This window comes from Ischnura elegans, chromosome 9 (genome assembly GCF_921293095.1).
Source record: "Ischnura elegans chromosome 9, ioIscEleg1.1, whole genome shotgun sequence".
NCBI lineage: Eukaryota > Metazoa > Arthropoda > Insecta > Odonata > Coenagrionidae > Ischnura > Ischnura elegans.
Genome location: NC_060254.1, coordinates 3140702 through 3159287, shown reverse-complemented (window position 1 = coordinate 3159287; position 18586 = coordinate 3140702). Strand labels below are relative to the sequence as shown.

The 18586-nt window shown below is 38.9% G+C and overlaps 1 protein-coding gene across 1 annotated transcript in view; it reads right to left on the bottom strand.

Annotated features, from left to right (window-relative positions):
* LOC124164902 (protein FAM91A1) overlaps nt 1-18586 on the bottom strand; it is a 49740-nt gene that overhangs the window by 19861 nt on the left and 11293 nt on the right. Inside the window, exons 9-13 of the mRNA XM_046542131.1 lie at nt 17745-18034; nt 15440-15583; nt 8732-8895; nt 6672-6820; nt 5896-5959 (exon numbers count right to left, since the gene is read on the bottom strand). Of these exons, the coding sequence (XP_046398087.1) occupies nt 5896-5959; nt 6672-6820; nt 8732-8895; nt 15440-15583; nt 17745-18034 (811 nt within the window). The remainder of the gene's footprint in view (nt 1-5895; nt 5960-6671; nt 6821-8731; nt 8896-15439; nt 15584-17744; nt 18035-18586) is intronic.

The following is an 18586-nucleotide window of genomic DNA, read 5'->3' as shown; positions in this document are numbered from 1 at the left end:
TTTAATTGCTGTATTCTACAATGCTATCTTTACTGAAGTTTTGAAAGTACTGATAAATATTTTTTTCCTTAAAAACACAAATTAACTAAAATAAAGATAGCTTGCACATTTCTTTGGCATAGTTATCGAAAATAAACCTTATCTTGAACTTTTTGGTAAGATAAATTATATTATACCCTGAATCAGGACATGTAAATCATAATTGAATAAAATTATTGGACATTTATGTCGGCAAATTAAAAAAAAATTTCACAGCAACACACAAAGATTGATTTACATATACACAAATAGATAAGTGTGCTAAAGCCTTCTGAGTCATACAACTGGAAAAGTCACACAACTGAAGGAGGCTCAACTGAGGTTCTACTGCATATTACATGTAATTTATGTTTTAGTTCATGTGCAGCATTAACTAAATATCTCCATTTCCAGATAGGTAGGGAGTGTAGTGTCCTTAAACCTGTGTGTACCTTTGACCTATGCTGTTTTCAGTGATATGATGTAGGTAAAAGAGGTCATCTGATCCGTAGTACACAGCCTTGCCACTAGAGGAGTCTGTAAGTTGGTGTTTGTGTGGCAAGCTACACATGTTAATTTTTTTAATTAAAAGAAGAATTTCATCCTCAAAAAATGAAGTATTTATGATTTACGATTTGAGTATTCCATTACAATGGTTCACAAACTGAAAATTAAACTATGTCTTAATACCACTCTTTTTGGTTACATGGACATGTGTTTAAATTGGATCTTTGGTTGAGATATAAATTGTTGTCAACCATTTTCTGCATAAAGGTGCGACAGTGTGCCTTGGTCCTAGGAGATTAAGTCTAATAAAAAGGAAACTATTGAACTGACTCTTCATGCACGCAAGTTTGAAGTAATCATGGGTGACAGTTGCATCAGGATTTGGGAGACATATTGAAGTAGAATGACTTGCAAAATTTTCAGCATTTTTATTTTCATTTTCATTTTTATTTGAAATTGGTGGAAAAATGCATATCCAGTAATGCAGTATTCACTTTAAGAGCAAAGTATTCAGAAAAAAATAAAGTACAGTAAAACCTCTTTACATCGTAATGGAGGGGACCAAAATTTGGGCAATTTGATGTATGGAGGTTCACTATAGAGAGGTTTTAGTGGTAGGCACCATTTTTTCATATCCTTGGGAAATGAAAGGTGCTACTGTCTTTTAAGCCATTATATTAATATATTTGAACATATAGGTATGCATAAGCGAACATATATTTACAATTTAATGGTTACACATAGGTAAAAGTAAATTGTTCAAGAGGCCTTTTTAGAAAATAAATTAGTTAATGGGTTTGCTTAAAATTTTTTTCAAACTCTTTCGAAATAATGTTTTCAATTCTATGAGCACTTTTTAATGTCATTTTCACTCTAAATAAATCACTAGCTATTTTCGTTAATGCCTTTTGACCTAAGAAATAATTCGCTGGTCTAAGGGTTGTAATTTACTTATAGTGTTCGGAGGAAAGAACAATAGTTTTATATTTCTAAACATAATTTCTTCATCCTCGTATTTAACTGCCCGAGTTTTTTTATTTGTGCAGCCTAGCCAGTTTCTTCTGTTTTTCCTCGGTTGTTTAAAATAGATGTGAGGGTGAATGATGGTATTCCAAAGGTCACTGCCTTCTGCCTGTCCTCGTTGATGGCTAGGAAAATTGCTAATTATGTGGTAAAGTCAAGCAGTCGCCTTCTTTTATTTCTCGAATCCATCATCAGCCTTTGATTAATTAAGTAATTTTCATATTTTATGGCAAATAATTGAAAATACTCCTTATTATATCTTTAAGAATTGATTTATCATTCTTATAACATGCGACTTGTTAAAGATCATAAAAAAATAAGTAAACATGTGACTACTGCAAAAAATAGACAAAAAATTGAGTGTAATTTTGAAATTTTTGTTGAATTCCCTCTCTCCAAAATATAATGCACGTAGCGTTCCGAATAAAAACTCTGTCGAGGGCACACAGAAACGCTAGGTCTGCGAAAGGACGTGATTTCCCGGTGAGAATGCTGGGCGAACCACTTCAGAATGCGGCGGCGACGGTAAAAAATTTCATTGCCCTACCGTGTATCAGCAAATTAGCTGCCTCCTTCACCTAAAACTGCCGCGCATGGATTGATGTTCGTTCAGTATTGCTAGAAATTGACGTCCCGGACTCCCGATGGAATAGTCAGATTTCGCGGCATAAATACGCAGGCAAGACATATGACTAGGGACATGCAAAAGGTGGGGTTATTTTATAGCCAAAAGTGGTGTTATTTTTCTTCAAAAGCGATGTTATTTTGCCCTGAAATCGGTGTTATTTTAACGGCAAAATAATTGATGCTTATTGAGAGCCATCCTTCCAGTGGCCCACCCATTGCCCTAAATTTAGGATATTGTTGACCGGGAATAATTTAAGCAATAATATACATGGAGTATTGGCTGAATTCACCTATTTTACATATTTATCCTTCACGTATACATATATCTAGCTTACATAGAGAGAAATTACTTTTAAATGTCTGTAATTTCAAATGAAATATTGCTATTGTGATCAAGTTGTCATCTTTTACATTTGTTCTCTTATCTGTTAACACAGTGCTATAGCAGGAAAGAAATCTTTCTCAGTCCATGTTTGCAGAAGGGATCCAGATTGCTTAAAGGCACTTAGATGCAAACGATGTCTCAGACATTTGAGCTCCTGGATTGCTTTAATTACATACACTGAACCCCGGGAATTTTGCTTTTGTAGTAATTTCTCCCAACCCCAGCATCAACTTCTCTGTCTCCATTGATTCCAGGCCATGAATTTTTTGTTTTTAAGTCAGGGTTCATGTCTGTAGATGGAACTTCTTGGGGATCAAAAACAGATCTTTTCAAATACCTATTTTTCTGCTTAGGTCTTCTACCATAAGAGAACTAAGTTTGGTTGATGCCTTTTCAGCCATCTGCATAGGTATTGACTTTACAGCAGCTGCTTTAGAGGTTTTCATGTTTTGCAGATGTAATTAGTGGTTTTATCTAAAAAAAGTACTCTTATGAATATTCTCGAGGCTCATTTTTAACTTCCTTAACTCTTTCAAAATGGTGGAGTTCTCTCCTTAACATGAATGCAGGACTGTGCTCCATGAGACTCCTCGGTCCCCTCTGTATGGAGCATTTATGTTGGACATCTGTTAAGAAAGGTCTTGCAGATAATCAAACACTCTCAACACCAACCTTTTCTGATCCTTCCTAGTGGGCATTTTGCATTATCTTGGACTCTGAGGGTAGTTGGTCTCCCTCCTTTCGTGGTTTATAACCCTACCAGCGGCATTGGTTTGCTGTCAACTCATGCTTTGTTTATGTGAATTAGCTATATGGATGATTGTTGCTTGCACGTAAATTGCAGACTTTCAATTGAATTCCTCGATTTATTCTGAGAATTTTAAAATTTTGAATGAAGCTCTACCATCAGCATTAACGAATTTAATGCATTAACAATTTCCATGTTGATTTTATACTGAAATCGAGATATAAGTTAATATTTATGGTAGAATTTCGTTTAAAAATTGTAAACGCTGCCAAAAGACAAAGAGTTCAATTCTTATTTTATATTTTTTAAGAAAGAACCATATATTTATTTCGCAAACTAACTGATGAACAATTGTATGACTGCGATCCCGGCAGTTACAGATTTTGCCAGTCCATGGTGTTGACCTGTTGGGTCCCGAAACTAAGACTTTGCGAACCCACGAATGTCATAAAAGGAGGAGAGCAAGGAAGCGTATATACGGCATTAGGCCTGCGTAAGAAAATCTCAGACGAAAATTTTCGCCTTTCGTCTCCCGGGTCAAAAAATATCCTGCCGCATATTTTCGTCATTAGCAGCGAAAGGGTTAACTCTTTATAGAATGTGAGCATTTGGATTATTTGAACCCTCCAGTAATTTTATTAAGTCAACCATCAGATTCCCATGGCATTTTGGCTACTTTGTAGACATCGTGACTGCGGTTTAGACATCCTCCGGACAAACAAGTCGCCTTATTTCCTCGAATGTGTTTCTTTGTGGAAACCATGAATTTTCTCCAATTCATGGGCGATTTTCATCATTTTTTTTCCTTCTGCTCTGCATGAAATTGTTTTTCGAGGCGTATATATTTAAGCCGTAATTTTTTCAAGGCATTGGCCGCTCACCGACGCGACTAATTTCCGCGGGCCGCCGTTCCCGGCACAGCGCCGTGAAATCCAGAGAGTCGTCTTGTCGGAAAGTGGCCTGAATTTTACGGCGCTGTGCCGGGAACGGCAGCCGGCGATAAGTCGTCTCGGCTGAAAGCTGCCAAAATGTAGCTCCGTGTGTATTTCACGGAATAGACGGCGCACAGCCACTTTTTGCCGCTTTCAGACTTTTGCTTTGCTCCGGCCCTCGTCAACGGCACGGCACTGTGCTTTCAAATAACCATTGGTCTCAATGCATGTCTTCAAACGAGTCGAATCGCGCAGTTGACGGCACGGCGTTGTTGACGGTCAGCAAGGCAAGGTTCAATCTGGCGGTGCGCCGTTTATGGCGTGAAATACACACCGTGCTATCTTGAGGCTACCTTCAAACGCGACGACTTTTCGCCGGCCGCCGTTCACGGCACGGTTCCGTGAAATTCAGGCCATTTTCAAACGAGACCTCTCTCACTTTCAAACGAGACATCTCACGGCGCTGTGCCGTGAACGGCAGCCCATGGAAATTCGTCGCGTCGGAAAGCGGCCAATGCAGTGAAAAAATTACGGCTTAAATGTACGCCTCGAAAAACAATTTCGTGGGAGGAGCATAAGCAGAAGAACAAAATGGTGAAAATCGTGTCTGAGTTCATGAAAATGGCCCATGAATTGGAGAAAATCGCAATTAACACGAAATTCGCGTATTCGCGGGAAAACCCCGGAAATCGCGTATTTCGCGGGAAAACCCCGGAATTCGCGTTAAAATTCGCGTTATCGCATTTGCGACTTTTGCATGTCCCTACATATGACTGTCGCTAATCGCAATAAATTTTAACCACGATCGTTCACGAAAGCATCGAAAAAATTACCAAGGCGGTAGTAAGAAAGTGCTACACCGGGAAATATGGGAATAAAATAATTGCGAAACTGTATTTGATTTATTTCAAGTCGCGGAAAATTCTCGAAATATTTTAATTTTAGAAGCGGAAGTAGCAATGCGGACGAGTAATTCAGTCTCCATGGATGGGAGTGAAGTTAGTTGAAATATTTCCGTCAGCTAGTGATTATAGGCTGCGCTGGTCGCCTCTTTTATTAACTGAACATAGTATGTAGGCACTTACAAGAAAATAAAGCCATCAGTAAAAGAAAGCGAGTGTTATCGCGCGATTTTGACCGTGATTCAAGAGAAAACGATGTGTTCTGTCTTCATTTACCGTCACTTAATATTATTAGGATAGTTGGATGCCCTAACTAATGGTTAACGTGAAAATTATTTAAGGTGTATAAGAAAAAAATAAGCGTGAAACATTTATCGCTGAAAATGTCATTCCATGTAGGTAATCGCGGCTGCATTAATGGTCTCTAGTTGTCTCGGTACGATTTGCGGAGGTAGTAAGGCCGCCTCGGGGCTGTCTTGTTGGTACGATGTATGGAGGTTTTACGAGATAAAGAGGTTCACTATATAGAGGTTTTCCTATAAATTTACATGTAAATCTGACGGGACGAAAGGGTTGGTACGAAGTATGGAGGTTTACGATGTAAAGAGGTTCACTACATAGAGGTTTTACTGTATTTGTATTCAATATTTAAATTCGAGAAAAATGCTATACAACCCATCTCTAAATATAATATGTATATATTTATCACAGAAAGTAAAATTACAGATTAATTAAAATAAAGGGAGTACATACAATGGTTGGCCTTAGCAGGGAATGGGATGAGGCTCATCTCTGGTCCACGATCAATACCATAGGCCTGCAAGAACCAATTTTAGCCATTAAACATGGAGTGCTCTTAATTTAAACAGAATAACTGCTGATAAAGATCAAATAAAAAATAAAAAACACTAAATTAAAAATAATTGAAAACACCATACAAAGTACATTTGAATAATTCTCCAGGATCATCAGAAACATACCCCATTAAATATATACATACTTGTAAAATAAAATGAATTTTAAGACAAGCCCATTTCCATACCTAATTAGGCTTGAGAATGGACTACAATGGAAGTTCCTTTTAATGAGTAAGCATAAGAGTAAGAATCTCGTCATGACAAATGATTGGCATAATATCGTCAAAAATTCCATTGCTAACATGTAAAAAATATGGATATAGCGAGGTATAGGAAACCCTACAGACTAAGCCACTTTGCTGGTGAGTGCAGTGCGTGCAAGTTGATCCAACAGTGCAAATTAAAAATTAATAGGGCTAAAAATGATCTGTATAGTTTCATGAAGAATTTTTAAAAATTCACTCCAGCCACCACTCACAGCAATAAATTTCATGGAAATACCTCAAATACTCTAACAAGAAGCATGAATTGAAGGAAGCATGAAGTTTCTAACAAGAAGCATGAATTGAAGGAAGCATGAAGTTTCTAACAAGAAGCATGAATTGAAGGAAGCATGAAGTTTCTAACAAGAAGCATGAAGTTAAGATGAAGAGAGAGAGAGAGACCACTGACCTGGATGAGGACTGCAGAGTGTCCGAGAGCGTCGTTGAGGGCAAACAAGATGCTGGAGAGGGGGAGAACGGTGGGGTCGTGGCCCCAAGTGGTCACCATGACGCGCTCACAATGCGAGAAAGGGGACGGCAACTGCTTCAGCCGGGTACCTATTATTCGCCCCATCAACAATACCATCAACACACAATCATCAGCAGAGTCACCAAAAAATGTTCCACTAAAGCAATCACACATCAAACTAATATCACAGTCAGGGTACACTCAACACATACAAAATCAGATTGCCAGACTCTTGCCTGAAAAAAATATTCATTTCATCTGAATTTTCACATTCTCCCGTTGAACCTATCATGACATTTTCCATGAGTAATGGTTGGTTAATCAAAAAAATAAGCACAAATTAAACAGAGAAGTTAACAAAATTGATTGTTTGAGGCGTAACTTGGTGAAAGCGATTCATTATTAAATTAAAAAAGAAGAACTTTGTGCTTTCACATTAATATTTATTCACGACCATGGTTTCAAATAATTTCCTGGGCTAACACGACATGACGAGACCTTTCCTCGCCCTCTCTCTCACCTGAACCATCCCCCCTCCACCTGCCATGCCCTCCCTAAGGGAGCCTCCTCCCCCTAACCTCTTTCTACCTCACGACCAAGTTCTTTCCCCCTCCCACTTCTCTGTTGACCGATCCGTTCAACCCCAATTACCTTCCTCCCTCCCCCTCCTAGCCAGGTATGAAAAGATGTAATGGACCTCTGTAGAGTTCACCTGATGATGACGTCTAACGTTGAAACCATGGCCGTGAATAAATATTAATGTGAAAGCACAAAGTTCTTCTTTTTTAATTTAAGAGAAGTTGACAAAAAATTAGCTTCATGCTCTGGGGCATTTATAAATAGAATAAGAGTAGAGTGCATTCTCACTTTAGAATGGACTCAGCATATGATCTGATCTGATTATTTGGGAAATTGCTGTTTATTTTAGCATCACTGAGAAGTGGTTACCACCAGGGACACAGCTAGGAATTAAGGCTAGGGGGGGGTTTGGCACAAATAATACTGGGGGTATGAATTACCGACCAGAGTAAGCGGGAGGTGCAGGGAGGGCATGGCAGGTGGAGGGGGGATGGTTCAGGTGAGAGAGAGGGCGAGGAAAGGTCTCGTCATGTCGTGTTAGCCCAGGAAATTATTTGAAACCATGGTCGTGAATAAATATTAATGTGAAAGGGGGTGAGATAACTTCATGCCCAAGAAAAGTTTTAAGATAAATGGTTCAAAATGGTGAGTTTTATGGCTGCGTAAATAGTTTGATGTTTTATTTGTTCAAGTCATCCGTCCCCCTAATATAAGTTACTAAATTTGTCAGATTAAAATTTTTTTATAAAAAAAATTCTCTGAACTTTGGGGGGGTTTATGCCCCCAAATGCCCCCCCTCACTGTACCACTGGATACCACCAGATCCCACTTGATGATACAAAATCAGAGGATTTTTGGCTTTGAAAAGGAATTTTTTAACACTTACGAAGTCTTTCGATCCTTCTACCACTTTTTAAATCTAACACCACAAGTAAGTGTTGTTTTCACCAATTCAATATATTTCATTTGGCTCGATTGTATTCACCAACTCATCATTTAGAGTTTCTATACCTGCTAGTTTTTGATATTTCCCCATTTCAATGTACAGCCAGGCCGTGGCCACAGAACAACAGAAGAGTCCTATGCTGAAATTTGGACACCAAATTTAAGGGTTGAAATCTAAACCCCAAATTCCTCACTAATTTTTAAATTACAAACAGCTAGACCAAAATGTGTAGAGAATTTGCAGGTGACTAAGTATAAAAAAATATAAGGCTAGTCAGGAAGCCTAGCTGGCATGTCTAGAGAGAACTACCACTGATTTGTTTGACACCATAATTCATGATTTGATACCTGATAGAGAAATAAAGAATTACTCACCACCATGAAATAAACAATAACTGTAGCTGTAATAATGTTATGAATATCATTCAAATTAATAATCAGAAGAAAATTATCAAATAGGGGGAAGTAGGGGTTACCTTTGGGCAGCAGCAGTGATGGTGGTCCAGATCCTGTGATGTGATATAAAAATAGTTTGAACCATGGAGAATTGACTTCAGGGATAGCTGGCCCAAGGTGAGGTGGCACACAACTGCTTATTGGGCGTATTTCTTTGCTCAGTGGAGCCATTGATACCAGTAACCTTGCCAGGGAGAAGAAAAAGTTCACTGAGAATATAATAATTATAAATTGCAAAAGTTATCTCAATTGACTGCCATGAGGACAATTTGCCAGGTCCAGGAATTAAGCTTTCTAAGGCCTTCTGGCTTATGAGCTGGACACTCCATGATTTTGAACTTCCTTTCCTTTTACCTAACATTCATGCATCAAATCGCCATGAAAGTTAAGTAGATGCTCAAGGATACACATACTACTGAACAAAAAAACTATGTACATATGCAAGTTTGAAGTTCAATTACAAAATAACCAGCTGCTCCACTTAAAAACCACATGCACCAAATCTTTTTCATTCAGTAAGCATTCTTCACAGGAGCAACGAACAACTCATTAAATCATGCATATCAAAGATCCAACAGCTACAAACACTGCCCATATCTGGCCAAATCTGCAAAATCATCTAAATTTGAGCCCTTATTGGGATATACTTAATAACCCACCTTACCCCATATTTAACACGTTCAACGCTGACTGATGACGATCGTCATCAAAGTCCGCTCTCCCTTTCCAAGGCCATATACGAGAGACGCCGACCCATAGCTCTTCCGTTTTGCTTGTCAGTCATTCATTAGCCCTCAGAGCGAGTGCATCGGCAGTAGCCGGAGCGATTCATATCCCCAGGAAGGTTCCTACAGCTGTTTCTTTTCGGTGGTAAGTTACACTTTTTTTTTGTCAATTATCACTCTCCTTTTGTGCTTTCAATGTGTACCGACCCCTTTTTAACGTAAAACAACTTTCGTATGTGGTAGAAATCATTAGTTGAAAGTTTTGCAGTTTTTTATTCGTGAATTCCTCCCCCCCCCCCCCCCCACCAACCCCCGCATTCTCCTCGTACCCATATTACAATTTCATCGGTGCTTTTTTATTTTCCTATAATGTTTTTTTGGTAGATATATGGCTTGTGATAAAATTTCGAAATTGCGTTTACAAAATAACTTCGTGAATGTAAAGTTGTTTTCTTTAATTGTATTTTAAAGCAGAGAAGTAAAGTCGTTGCTTTACAAGTAAAATTATTACATTATGTGAAAAAATTTTCCGTTTAGGACAGATTCTCATTATTCTAGTTTAGATTGAGGCTAAGCGTTATAATGCATTCCGGACGATGTATTTACATTGCTGCATTTCATTTTACCAGGAATATGGTATTGGCAAATATTTTACGTTTTTTTACTAGTTTGTCATCAATAGGTGATAATTTGCAGTATTTTACTCCAATCACTTGTAACTTGAATATTTCCTTTATGACATTCGATAAATATTTATCATCATTTGCACTTGTTGTTATTGTAATTTTAGTAAAAGTACTATTATTGATTTGCATCAATTTTGTCTGCTAATATTGTTTCTTTTTCTCCTGTGTATAGCAAACAAGTGGAAGTGAAATTTACAAAAATTTCCTGCTAACTTCCGATCCAAATGCTTTGGCAGTAAGGTGCGTGATTTCATAAACTTTACTCAATTATTTTATTGCTATATTATGTTTTTTCTTATTATATATTCATATAAACACGTACTTTTAAACATTCTTGCTTTCAGAAAGAAAACGTGGAGGAATGGACTGCAAAGGGAAGGGATTACCGGGGAAAGGCGTCCCGAAGAAAGGGAAGTGGGCTGTAAAAAGTCCTTCTGTTGAGAAAACTTCCTAACTCCCCCCACAGCCTTCCCTTCCAACTAACCCCACCCCTTCTAGTTCTGTTGAAAGCTGCCAGCCCCCTGACACCCCTTCTTGTGCCCCGAGTCCGCAGCCATCGGCCTCGCGGTCACTTCCTCCCCCAAAAAGGAAGAAAAGGGAGGAAGAAAAAAGATTTGGGAGGGTGCTATCTGCAGAGGAGATGGCGGAACTGCTTTCAATGGATGAAGAGAGCGAGGATTCCTCCTTCGGGGAAACTGAGTGGGGATCCTCGGAGGATGAAGAAGAAGGCAGGGTGGCTGATTCCTCAAGATATGCTTCTCCTTCCCCTCCTGGCCCTCTAGGCTCTCAGTCCCCTCCCCTTACGACGAGAACTGCGACAAGGACGTACACTTGGACGGACAAAAGACCAACCCACCCACAATTCCCCTTCACTGACACCCCTGGCCTCAATACGCAAGACTCAGGAGACGATCCCCGAAAGTATTTTGACCTCCTCATGACAAATGACAAGGTGGACTTAATAGTGATGGAGACAAATAGACAAGCAGACGTTTTAATTTCTGCTTATGTATTTCCCAGAGCAAGAATAACGAAGTGGAAGCCGCTCACATCGGTGGAATTTTTAACGTTTTTGGGGGTTCTATACCACATGGGCACATGCCCATTGAGTAGAATATCCGACTATTGGAGTGTAGACCCCCTTTTCAATTATCCTTGCTTTAGGAAATGCTTTAGCAGGGACAGGTCGCCGCGATCATGCAAGCTCTGCATTTTGCGAGTAATCCTGGTCGTGATGAGCCGCAACTGTCTGATTGACTCTACAAAATAAGGCCCCTTATTGACATTTTCCATAGAACAATGGACGATATTGTGACCCCGACTCAAAGACTGTGCGTATATGAATCCATGGTTCTCTGGAGAGGTCGTCTTATTTTTCGTATTTATATGAAAGGCAAGCGACATAGGTATGGTATTAAACTTTACATGCTCACGGAACCTTCCGGATTAGTTCTAAAATTTCTCTTTTACACTGGGTCCTCCGATTCTGATGTGGGCGGGCCGGGTCATGTTGACAATGTTGTATGGAAATTGATGGAGGGAAGATTAGATTCTGGGCGATCCCTCTTCATGGATAACTATTACAACAGTGTTGACTTGACCCACCGCTTGCTTGAGCGGAGTACCTATTGTACGGGAACTCTTAGATCTAATCGGAAGGGGAATCCACCTCACGTCCTTTCTTAAAAACTAAAACGCGGTGAAGTAGTGGATGCATTCAGTTCCGAAGGTGTCTGCGTGATGCAGTGGAAGGATAAGCGGGATGTACTGATGATCAGCTCTGAATTTGGGAGTGACCTGATCGATGTCCGTCGCCAGCGAGGAGGTAGCGTCACTTCCAAACCGGAGGTCATTGCTCAGTACAATGAGTCAATGAGTGGCATCGCTCTCCATGATCAAATGATGTCATATTATCCCATTGAGCGCAAGACACTGAAGTGGTATAAAAAACTGGGCATCCACATACTTCACCTCGTTTTAGTGGATAGCTTTTTCCTGTTCCGTAAAACCCACCCTAAATTTCCTCTCCATGATTTCCGCCTATCTGTCATTAGAACACTTCTCAGTCCGTCATATTCCAAACCTATTCCTTGTTCCTCCACCAGCCTAACCTCCAGGGTCCTTGGATTGTCTAAGCACTTTCCGGAGACATATAACATCGACCGAAAACGAAAACGTGTCCCTCAACGACGCTGCACATTCTGTAAGTCTAGAGGGTTCAGGAAGGATACGGCATATTTTTGCCCTGCCTGTGAGGGATGCCCACCCCTGTGCATCAAAAACTGTTTTCAAGAGTTTCATAGAAATATTCAATGTCAGTCCTCTGTTACTCCTATGATTTAATGTATTAAATATTACATTTATACTTACTCCATTATTAAATGTTATGTAAAATTTAAGCATTAAATGTTAATAATTCAAAAATATTTTTTATTTTTTTTTTTTTGCCTGGTGTCCTGTCCCCCCACCATGTGCATGGTGAAAACCGTTGTTTCTTTTAGGGAGGGCAGAGGAAGAGCGAAAGATGTAAAATTCTATTGTTCCCTAACTTTGGTATTCCCTCCTGGAACGGGTAAGAAGCATTAGTGCAAGTTCCTAGAAGATAGGGATGAGCACCCGGGTGGGGTTCGGGTGATTAGCACTTCGGAAGTTGTCGTCAAAACCCAATTTTTGTATGCACTAGGAATGTCCTCTCCTTCTCTGTATTACTCCTCCTTTGTCTGTTTCAATGCAAAAATATATTTCATGGAAAGTGCGCCGAAAAAATAAAAATGCATCTGAAAAATTATGCATCGAAATATTTTATACATTTAATTTCAATGAATGAAAAATCATTTTTTATTATAAATGATTAGAGCAGGTCCTTTTTATCATTTAAAACAATATAATTTTGAAATTGGAGCGAATTTACTTTGAGACTCATGACAACTGAACATGATATAAATTAGAGATGTGCGAATAGTATCCGCGAATACTCGAATACCTCGAATACTAGAAAGCATTCGATATTCGAGGTCTCAAATAGTTATGCGAAAAGTACCGCCTCGAATACCTCAAATACTTTGAATTTCGCGTCGTACACTGTCGCACGCACATCGTAGGTAGTTGACTCGGAAAAATGTTGAGAACTCTAGTCTTTTAGTGCATGAAGGGCCGTTATAGGCAAGTTGACGAACTACATCAAATTCGCGGGTCAGAGCGGTGAAAAGAGTTCGACGTGGGGAACCTAAATAGATCCGAGTGAAAAAATCCGAAAATCCCCAGTTTCCCCCACCAGGAAACTCCAGTGCCGTGGGATAGTAACATCGGCACATTTCCCACGATCTGCTATCCCCCTCCATTCAGCATTCGCCTCACCCACTCTGACACTTTCATCTTCTCCGAAATCAAACAAAAGGTCATGAGTACCGTGGGATAATGACATTAGCGCATTTCCCAAGATCCGCTATCCCCCTCTGAGGTTTTCCTCTTCTCCGAAATAAAAAAAAGGTCCCAGCTCGCGCAGGGATCATATTACGAAGACCTTAGCTTCGAAAAAAATATCAAGTTACACGAGAGCAAAAGAAATGTTTCACGCCCCCCCCTTTTCTCACCCACTGACCTTTTTCAGCCTACCTGCTTCTAAGTTTCCAGTTTCTGGAGGTCAACTGCTACATGAATCACCTATTAGCCCAAAAGGTGTCTAACTATGACTTTCGGCAATTGATATTACACCTTTGTTGGATTGAAATATTAGTAATGTGCACGTAATTTAAAGAAGAACAAGACCAAACGCGACGCATTTCTGACTTTATTTAAGCATTTTACGCGAGGAAATAAATGTCAAAATAGGACGGAGGCTTGGCATTCTGGCGAGACTCGATATGAGCAGCAGAGCTTCTCGGAAGTTGATGTGGTATTTTTTTCCGAAAACATGTCAAGTTACAATTTATGAGTGGTGCTATAAATCTTTATTGTTACAGTCCCAGACGAAGGGATATTTTCTCAGGATATTTGGTTTCTCCTGATAGCAATTCCAATTCATCTTCTTATTTCGTGAGAACTCCCAAAGATGGACTGAAAATAATTGAAGAATATCCGGTGGAGAAGAGCTTGTATGTTGCAAAATGCCTCAGATTGTCAGCTAGCACTTGGCAACAGGAGTGGGGGTAAAGCGATGTTAGTTGAATTAATTATATACCCAATTGTTTCCATAAAATTAAAATATTCCATTAATCAGCTAAATTCCTGTTCGAATCCTTTAAAGGAAATCAAAATTACTCCCCAAAATCTTGTGTTGCCTGCTGCATAGGCAACCAAGTCAAACATTCCAGCATTCATCGTTTAGTATTCGAGGTATTCGAAATTCGAGGTATTCGAATATTCGAGCAATGATTTAATATTCGAATTCGATATTCGAGTTCGAGAAATCTGCTATTCGACCCATCTCTAATATAAATCATTATTTTCAGAAATAATAATTACGCATTGTTTTCAACAGAAATACCAGTGTTAATGCTAAGATAAGTTTTAAAGAATGGATTTGAACAATATTACAATAACACCGTCAATGGGTAGAAAAACGGCATTGAATTCGATAAAAGGAATTTGTGATCAAATGACCACTAGCCGTCCTTATAGGTGGGGTGAAACTCCCCTCCTCTTAGAGTTAATTTAAATATATGAAATTTACATCTTTATTTGTTATAAATTCCCACCTCGTCTTTGAATTGAAAGATATATTCCTCGTCAGGTCCTTCAAATACAAATTCAAAAAGTTGAAATAGAAAAGGTTATGCCACATAATTCTCTATCAACCACTAAGAAATTCGTATTTTACACAGCCATCAACGTTCTTGCTAATTAATATTTACGGCACGGATCAATTTATATTCAATTGATGTGTCAGATTAGAGACAGAACATGGCATACGGTAAAAAGAAAAAGTCATCGAAAAAAAAAAAAAAAAAGGGCTCGATTATGCAACCACGCATTACACTACTGCAATGCTATCCGGTGACGTCAGACGATGATTGTCGTCAAATTTGAAATTGCAATTTTCTATAAAAAAATTTTTTTTCGCAACTTCCAATAAACAATCCAATCAAAATGAGACCAAAACCATCTAAAACCAAAGAATTAAAATTCAGTCACCGGCAAAACTTTAAAAAATTACCGCCGCGTTGAAAGTGTTAACCTACCATTAGGCAAAGGCAAACGGATGTAGACGTTGACAATGCCTGACCCAGATGTCAGGCCTTGCTAATGCCTCAGCAATCTTTCGTCCTTATCCACCATTTATGTACGTATACTATTCATCATTAATACTCATCCTCACCTGTAATTCTTATTGAGAAGCCTCGATCTGGTCTCAGGATCCAAACTTTGTAAACTTTCGATGCGTACCAGGTCCAATGGCAGGCGTAAGGAATCAGGATTCGATGAGCTATGCTCGTTACTTATGTCAACAGGGGATACAGCACTGGAAAAAATAATTACTCATTTACTCAATCACTCATTACTTACTGGAATAAATAATACATCATTGAGAAAAAAATAATAAATTGCACAACTTAGTTATGATGAACTAATGAGTAGTAAAATATCAAAATACCAGACTGAATTAGAATAGGCATTTTAAAATTTATGTCAATTTATTGTGCTCCCCATGCATTCCCATTCAATAATATTAGTATAGATTAGTATAGAAGGTGCAATAATATTAGTATAGATTAATCAATGTATGACTAATCTATACTAATATTTACAATTTTTGATTAATCTATACTAATATTTACAATTTTTGATTAATCTATACTATTATTATTGCACCTTCCATTTTTTTACATTCAACATCTATTACTTGTGTTCCCCGCAAGCTTTCAGGTCTGCTTTTAGTTTTCTTAAGAATCTCAAGAAATAATGTCTGAAAAATCTTTTGGTGAGCATTAGAATTGATCACTCAAAATGTGGGTAAGAGAGTAGGATGGAAGATACCTTAGTTAGGGAATGGCATTCAGAGACATTGAAACTTATACAGTAGACCCTTGTTAATAAAAAACACATTATTACAAAGTTCTCCTTATTACAAAGCAAATCGTTGGTCCTGACGAAAAGACCAATCAAATCTATAGCAACAGAAACATTATTATGAAAATACAAACCAAGCCCAGTCCCGGCAGCTACAAAAAGAACTTTATTATGAAGTTCCACGAATAAGCGATGGCATTTACGTGGATGTACATTATGCTACGTCATAATCATTGCTCTACGCTTAAGTTTTCCACATGCACTGAGCCCAGGAGCGTCAATAATGGTTTTTTCTTCAGTAGGAGATACATGTGCATATCTGTGTGCATAATTCTGTATGCACGCAGATACGAAAATTAGAAAAATTCAAGCGCGCCCAAAATTTCAAATTTGGCACCTTCTGAGTAGGCCAATGTGATGCTGTGTGGCACCAAGAAACTTGAACTTTGGGCTTAATCTGAACAAAGTATCCTTTAATCCGATGTGAAGTCAAGAACTGTTCAGCGTTTCACCCATCCTTCCTTCCTGCGGACAGTGATTTTTTTCGCATGCCCGGCTAGATCAGTTCATCACAAGTGTGAGTTCATGGACAATTGTAATGCAAAGCTGATTTCTACCGGATAACCGATTCACACAGTATTTGCACGCATCTTGTTCGTATATTGAGGACTTACTGTATTCAGGAAGATATCAACCCTTGATTGTGTCATGCATCATTCTTCTATTGATTAAATCAAACAAAATCGCTTGTTTTTATACATCTGTGCATAATTTAATCTCAAATATTACGCATGAATCTGAAGCTATTCTGCAGTGCGACTATAAATATGGGAGATTGAAGAGGCAAGAAATTTTGACAAATCATGTTTTTTTTACCATTCCTAAAAGAAACGTTCATAAAAACTTTGTCATTAGTAACCACCGGTTTTTTTGTCCCGGGAACTTTGAAAAAAAAGTCTAATGTGCATTGCTAATTCTCATATTTTGTAATCTTGATACCATTTGACTCTGAGTACGTGGACTGTTTTAATAATTTATGATATTAAAGTAATGCATACCATGATCCATCACAATGGAAAAACTAGTTACCTGCATATCCTCACACAAGTTCATTACTTTTTTCAGCTGCATACCATGCTCACAGCATCCTCTGGCATAGAATTCATAACATTTGTCACATTAAAGAATAAAAACTTCTTAATTGATTAGGGGATAGTAGCATATCTTTTTCTCTATTCCATGGGTATATGAGCAACTCAAAACCTTAGTCAAGTTAAAGAAAAGAACTTGACTCCATCACTTTTTTCAAAACTAGAGTCCAATCCAAGACCAATCCAATACTTCGTTTACATTTTATGGAAGTAATATTGAATGAAACCGCTAGGGAAACAAATTCATATGCTTGACAGATTCTGATAGAGATGACATTCTATTTAAACTAGCTCATATAAAACATTGGGAAATACATAGTTGCCAAGCTAAATCCATTCATCACATGCACTTTGAAAGTGGGCAATGTTTAAAATACATGAATATGCATATGATTCTCCATCAAATAAATTTTGAATGCATAGTCTTTGATAGAGGTCTGGCCTGCACTTTGCCGTACGCACCCAGAAGAGAATGCTCCGTCGTTGGGCTGGTTTGGGCCGCTGAGCAAGCAGGGCGGGAGAGCCTCGGAGGTGGGAGATTGTGGTGGCCAGGACGTGGGATTGGTGGCGTGGGGGCGCAGGGCGAGGAGCGTGGAGCGCAGGAGGACGGCGTGGTCGAAGTAGCGCCTCGCCTCCCCCTCACAGTCACCCTCCTCACACGAGATCTTGCACAGCTCCGCCAACAGGGACGGCAAAGTCTCGTCGGGCAGTTTGCCCACTTCAAACATGGTCACAGCATGGCTCTTGAGGCCCTGTTAAAAAAAAAATCATCAACAGTGAGTTTTATTAATCCAAGCCATATTCACAGGTTCATACATAAAATGTAACAAGTTAAATTTAGCACTCAACAAGAAACTACCTTAATGGCTCTAGGTTCTTAAAAAAAAATTAACTCAAAATGAATGCCATACATGTATTCTTCTTAAGAACAAGCTACAAACTGACATGCACACCGTGCTAGCGCCATTCACACTGGAAGGCTTCCGAAACTGAACTCAAATGGCAGCTCATTCCTACAACCAGCTGCTACCAGTGACTCGTGCAGTAATTTTCACACACTGACCTTTGCTGTCACAGAGCTCACCGGTCAACTCACAATCAGCTGTGAAGCCCAAGGAAACACTGGAGAATTTTCTGCCCATGGCTCAGGGCATATTGAGTATGCATTGAAAATTTAATTGGACACTATTGACCCTATGTTAGAGCGTAGGTTTCCGCGGCGATGGTTTGATCTCTGCATTTCTCCAGGGTTTTCTTCCGCGTCAGATTGTTGGTTGACAACAGTTTCGCTGGCTATCCTGCCA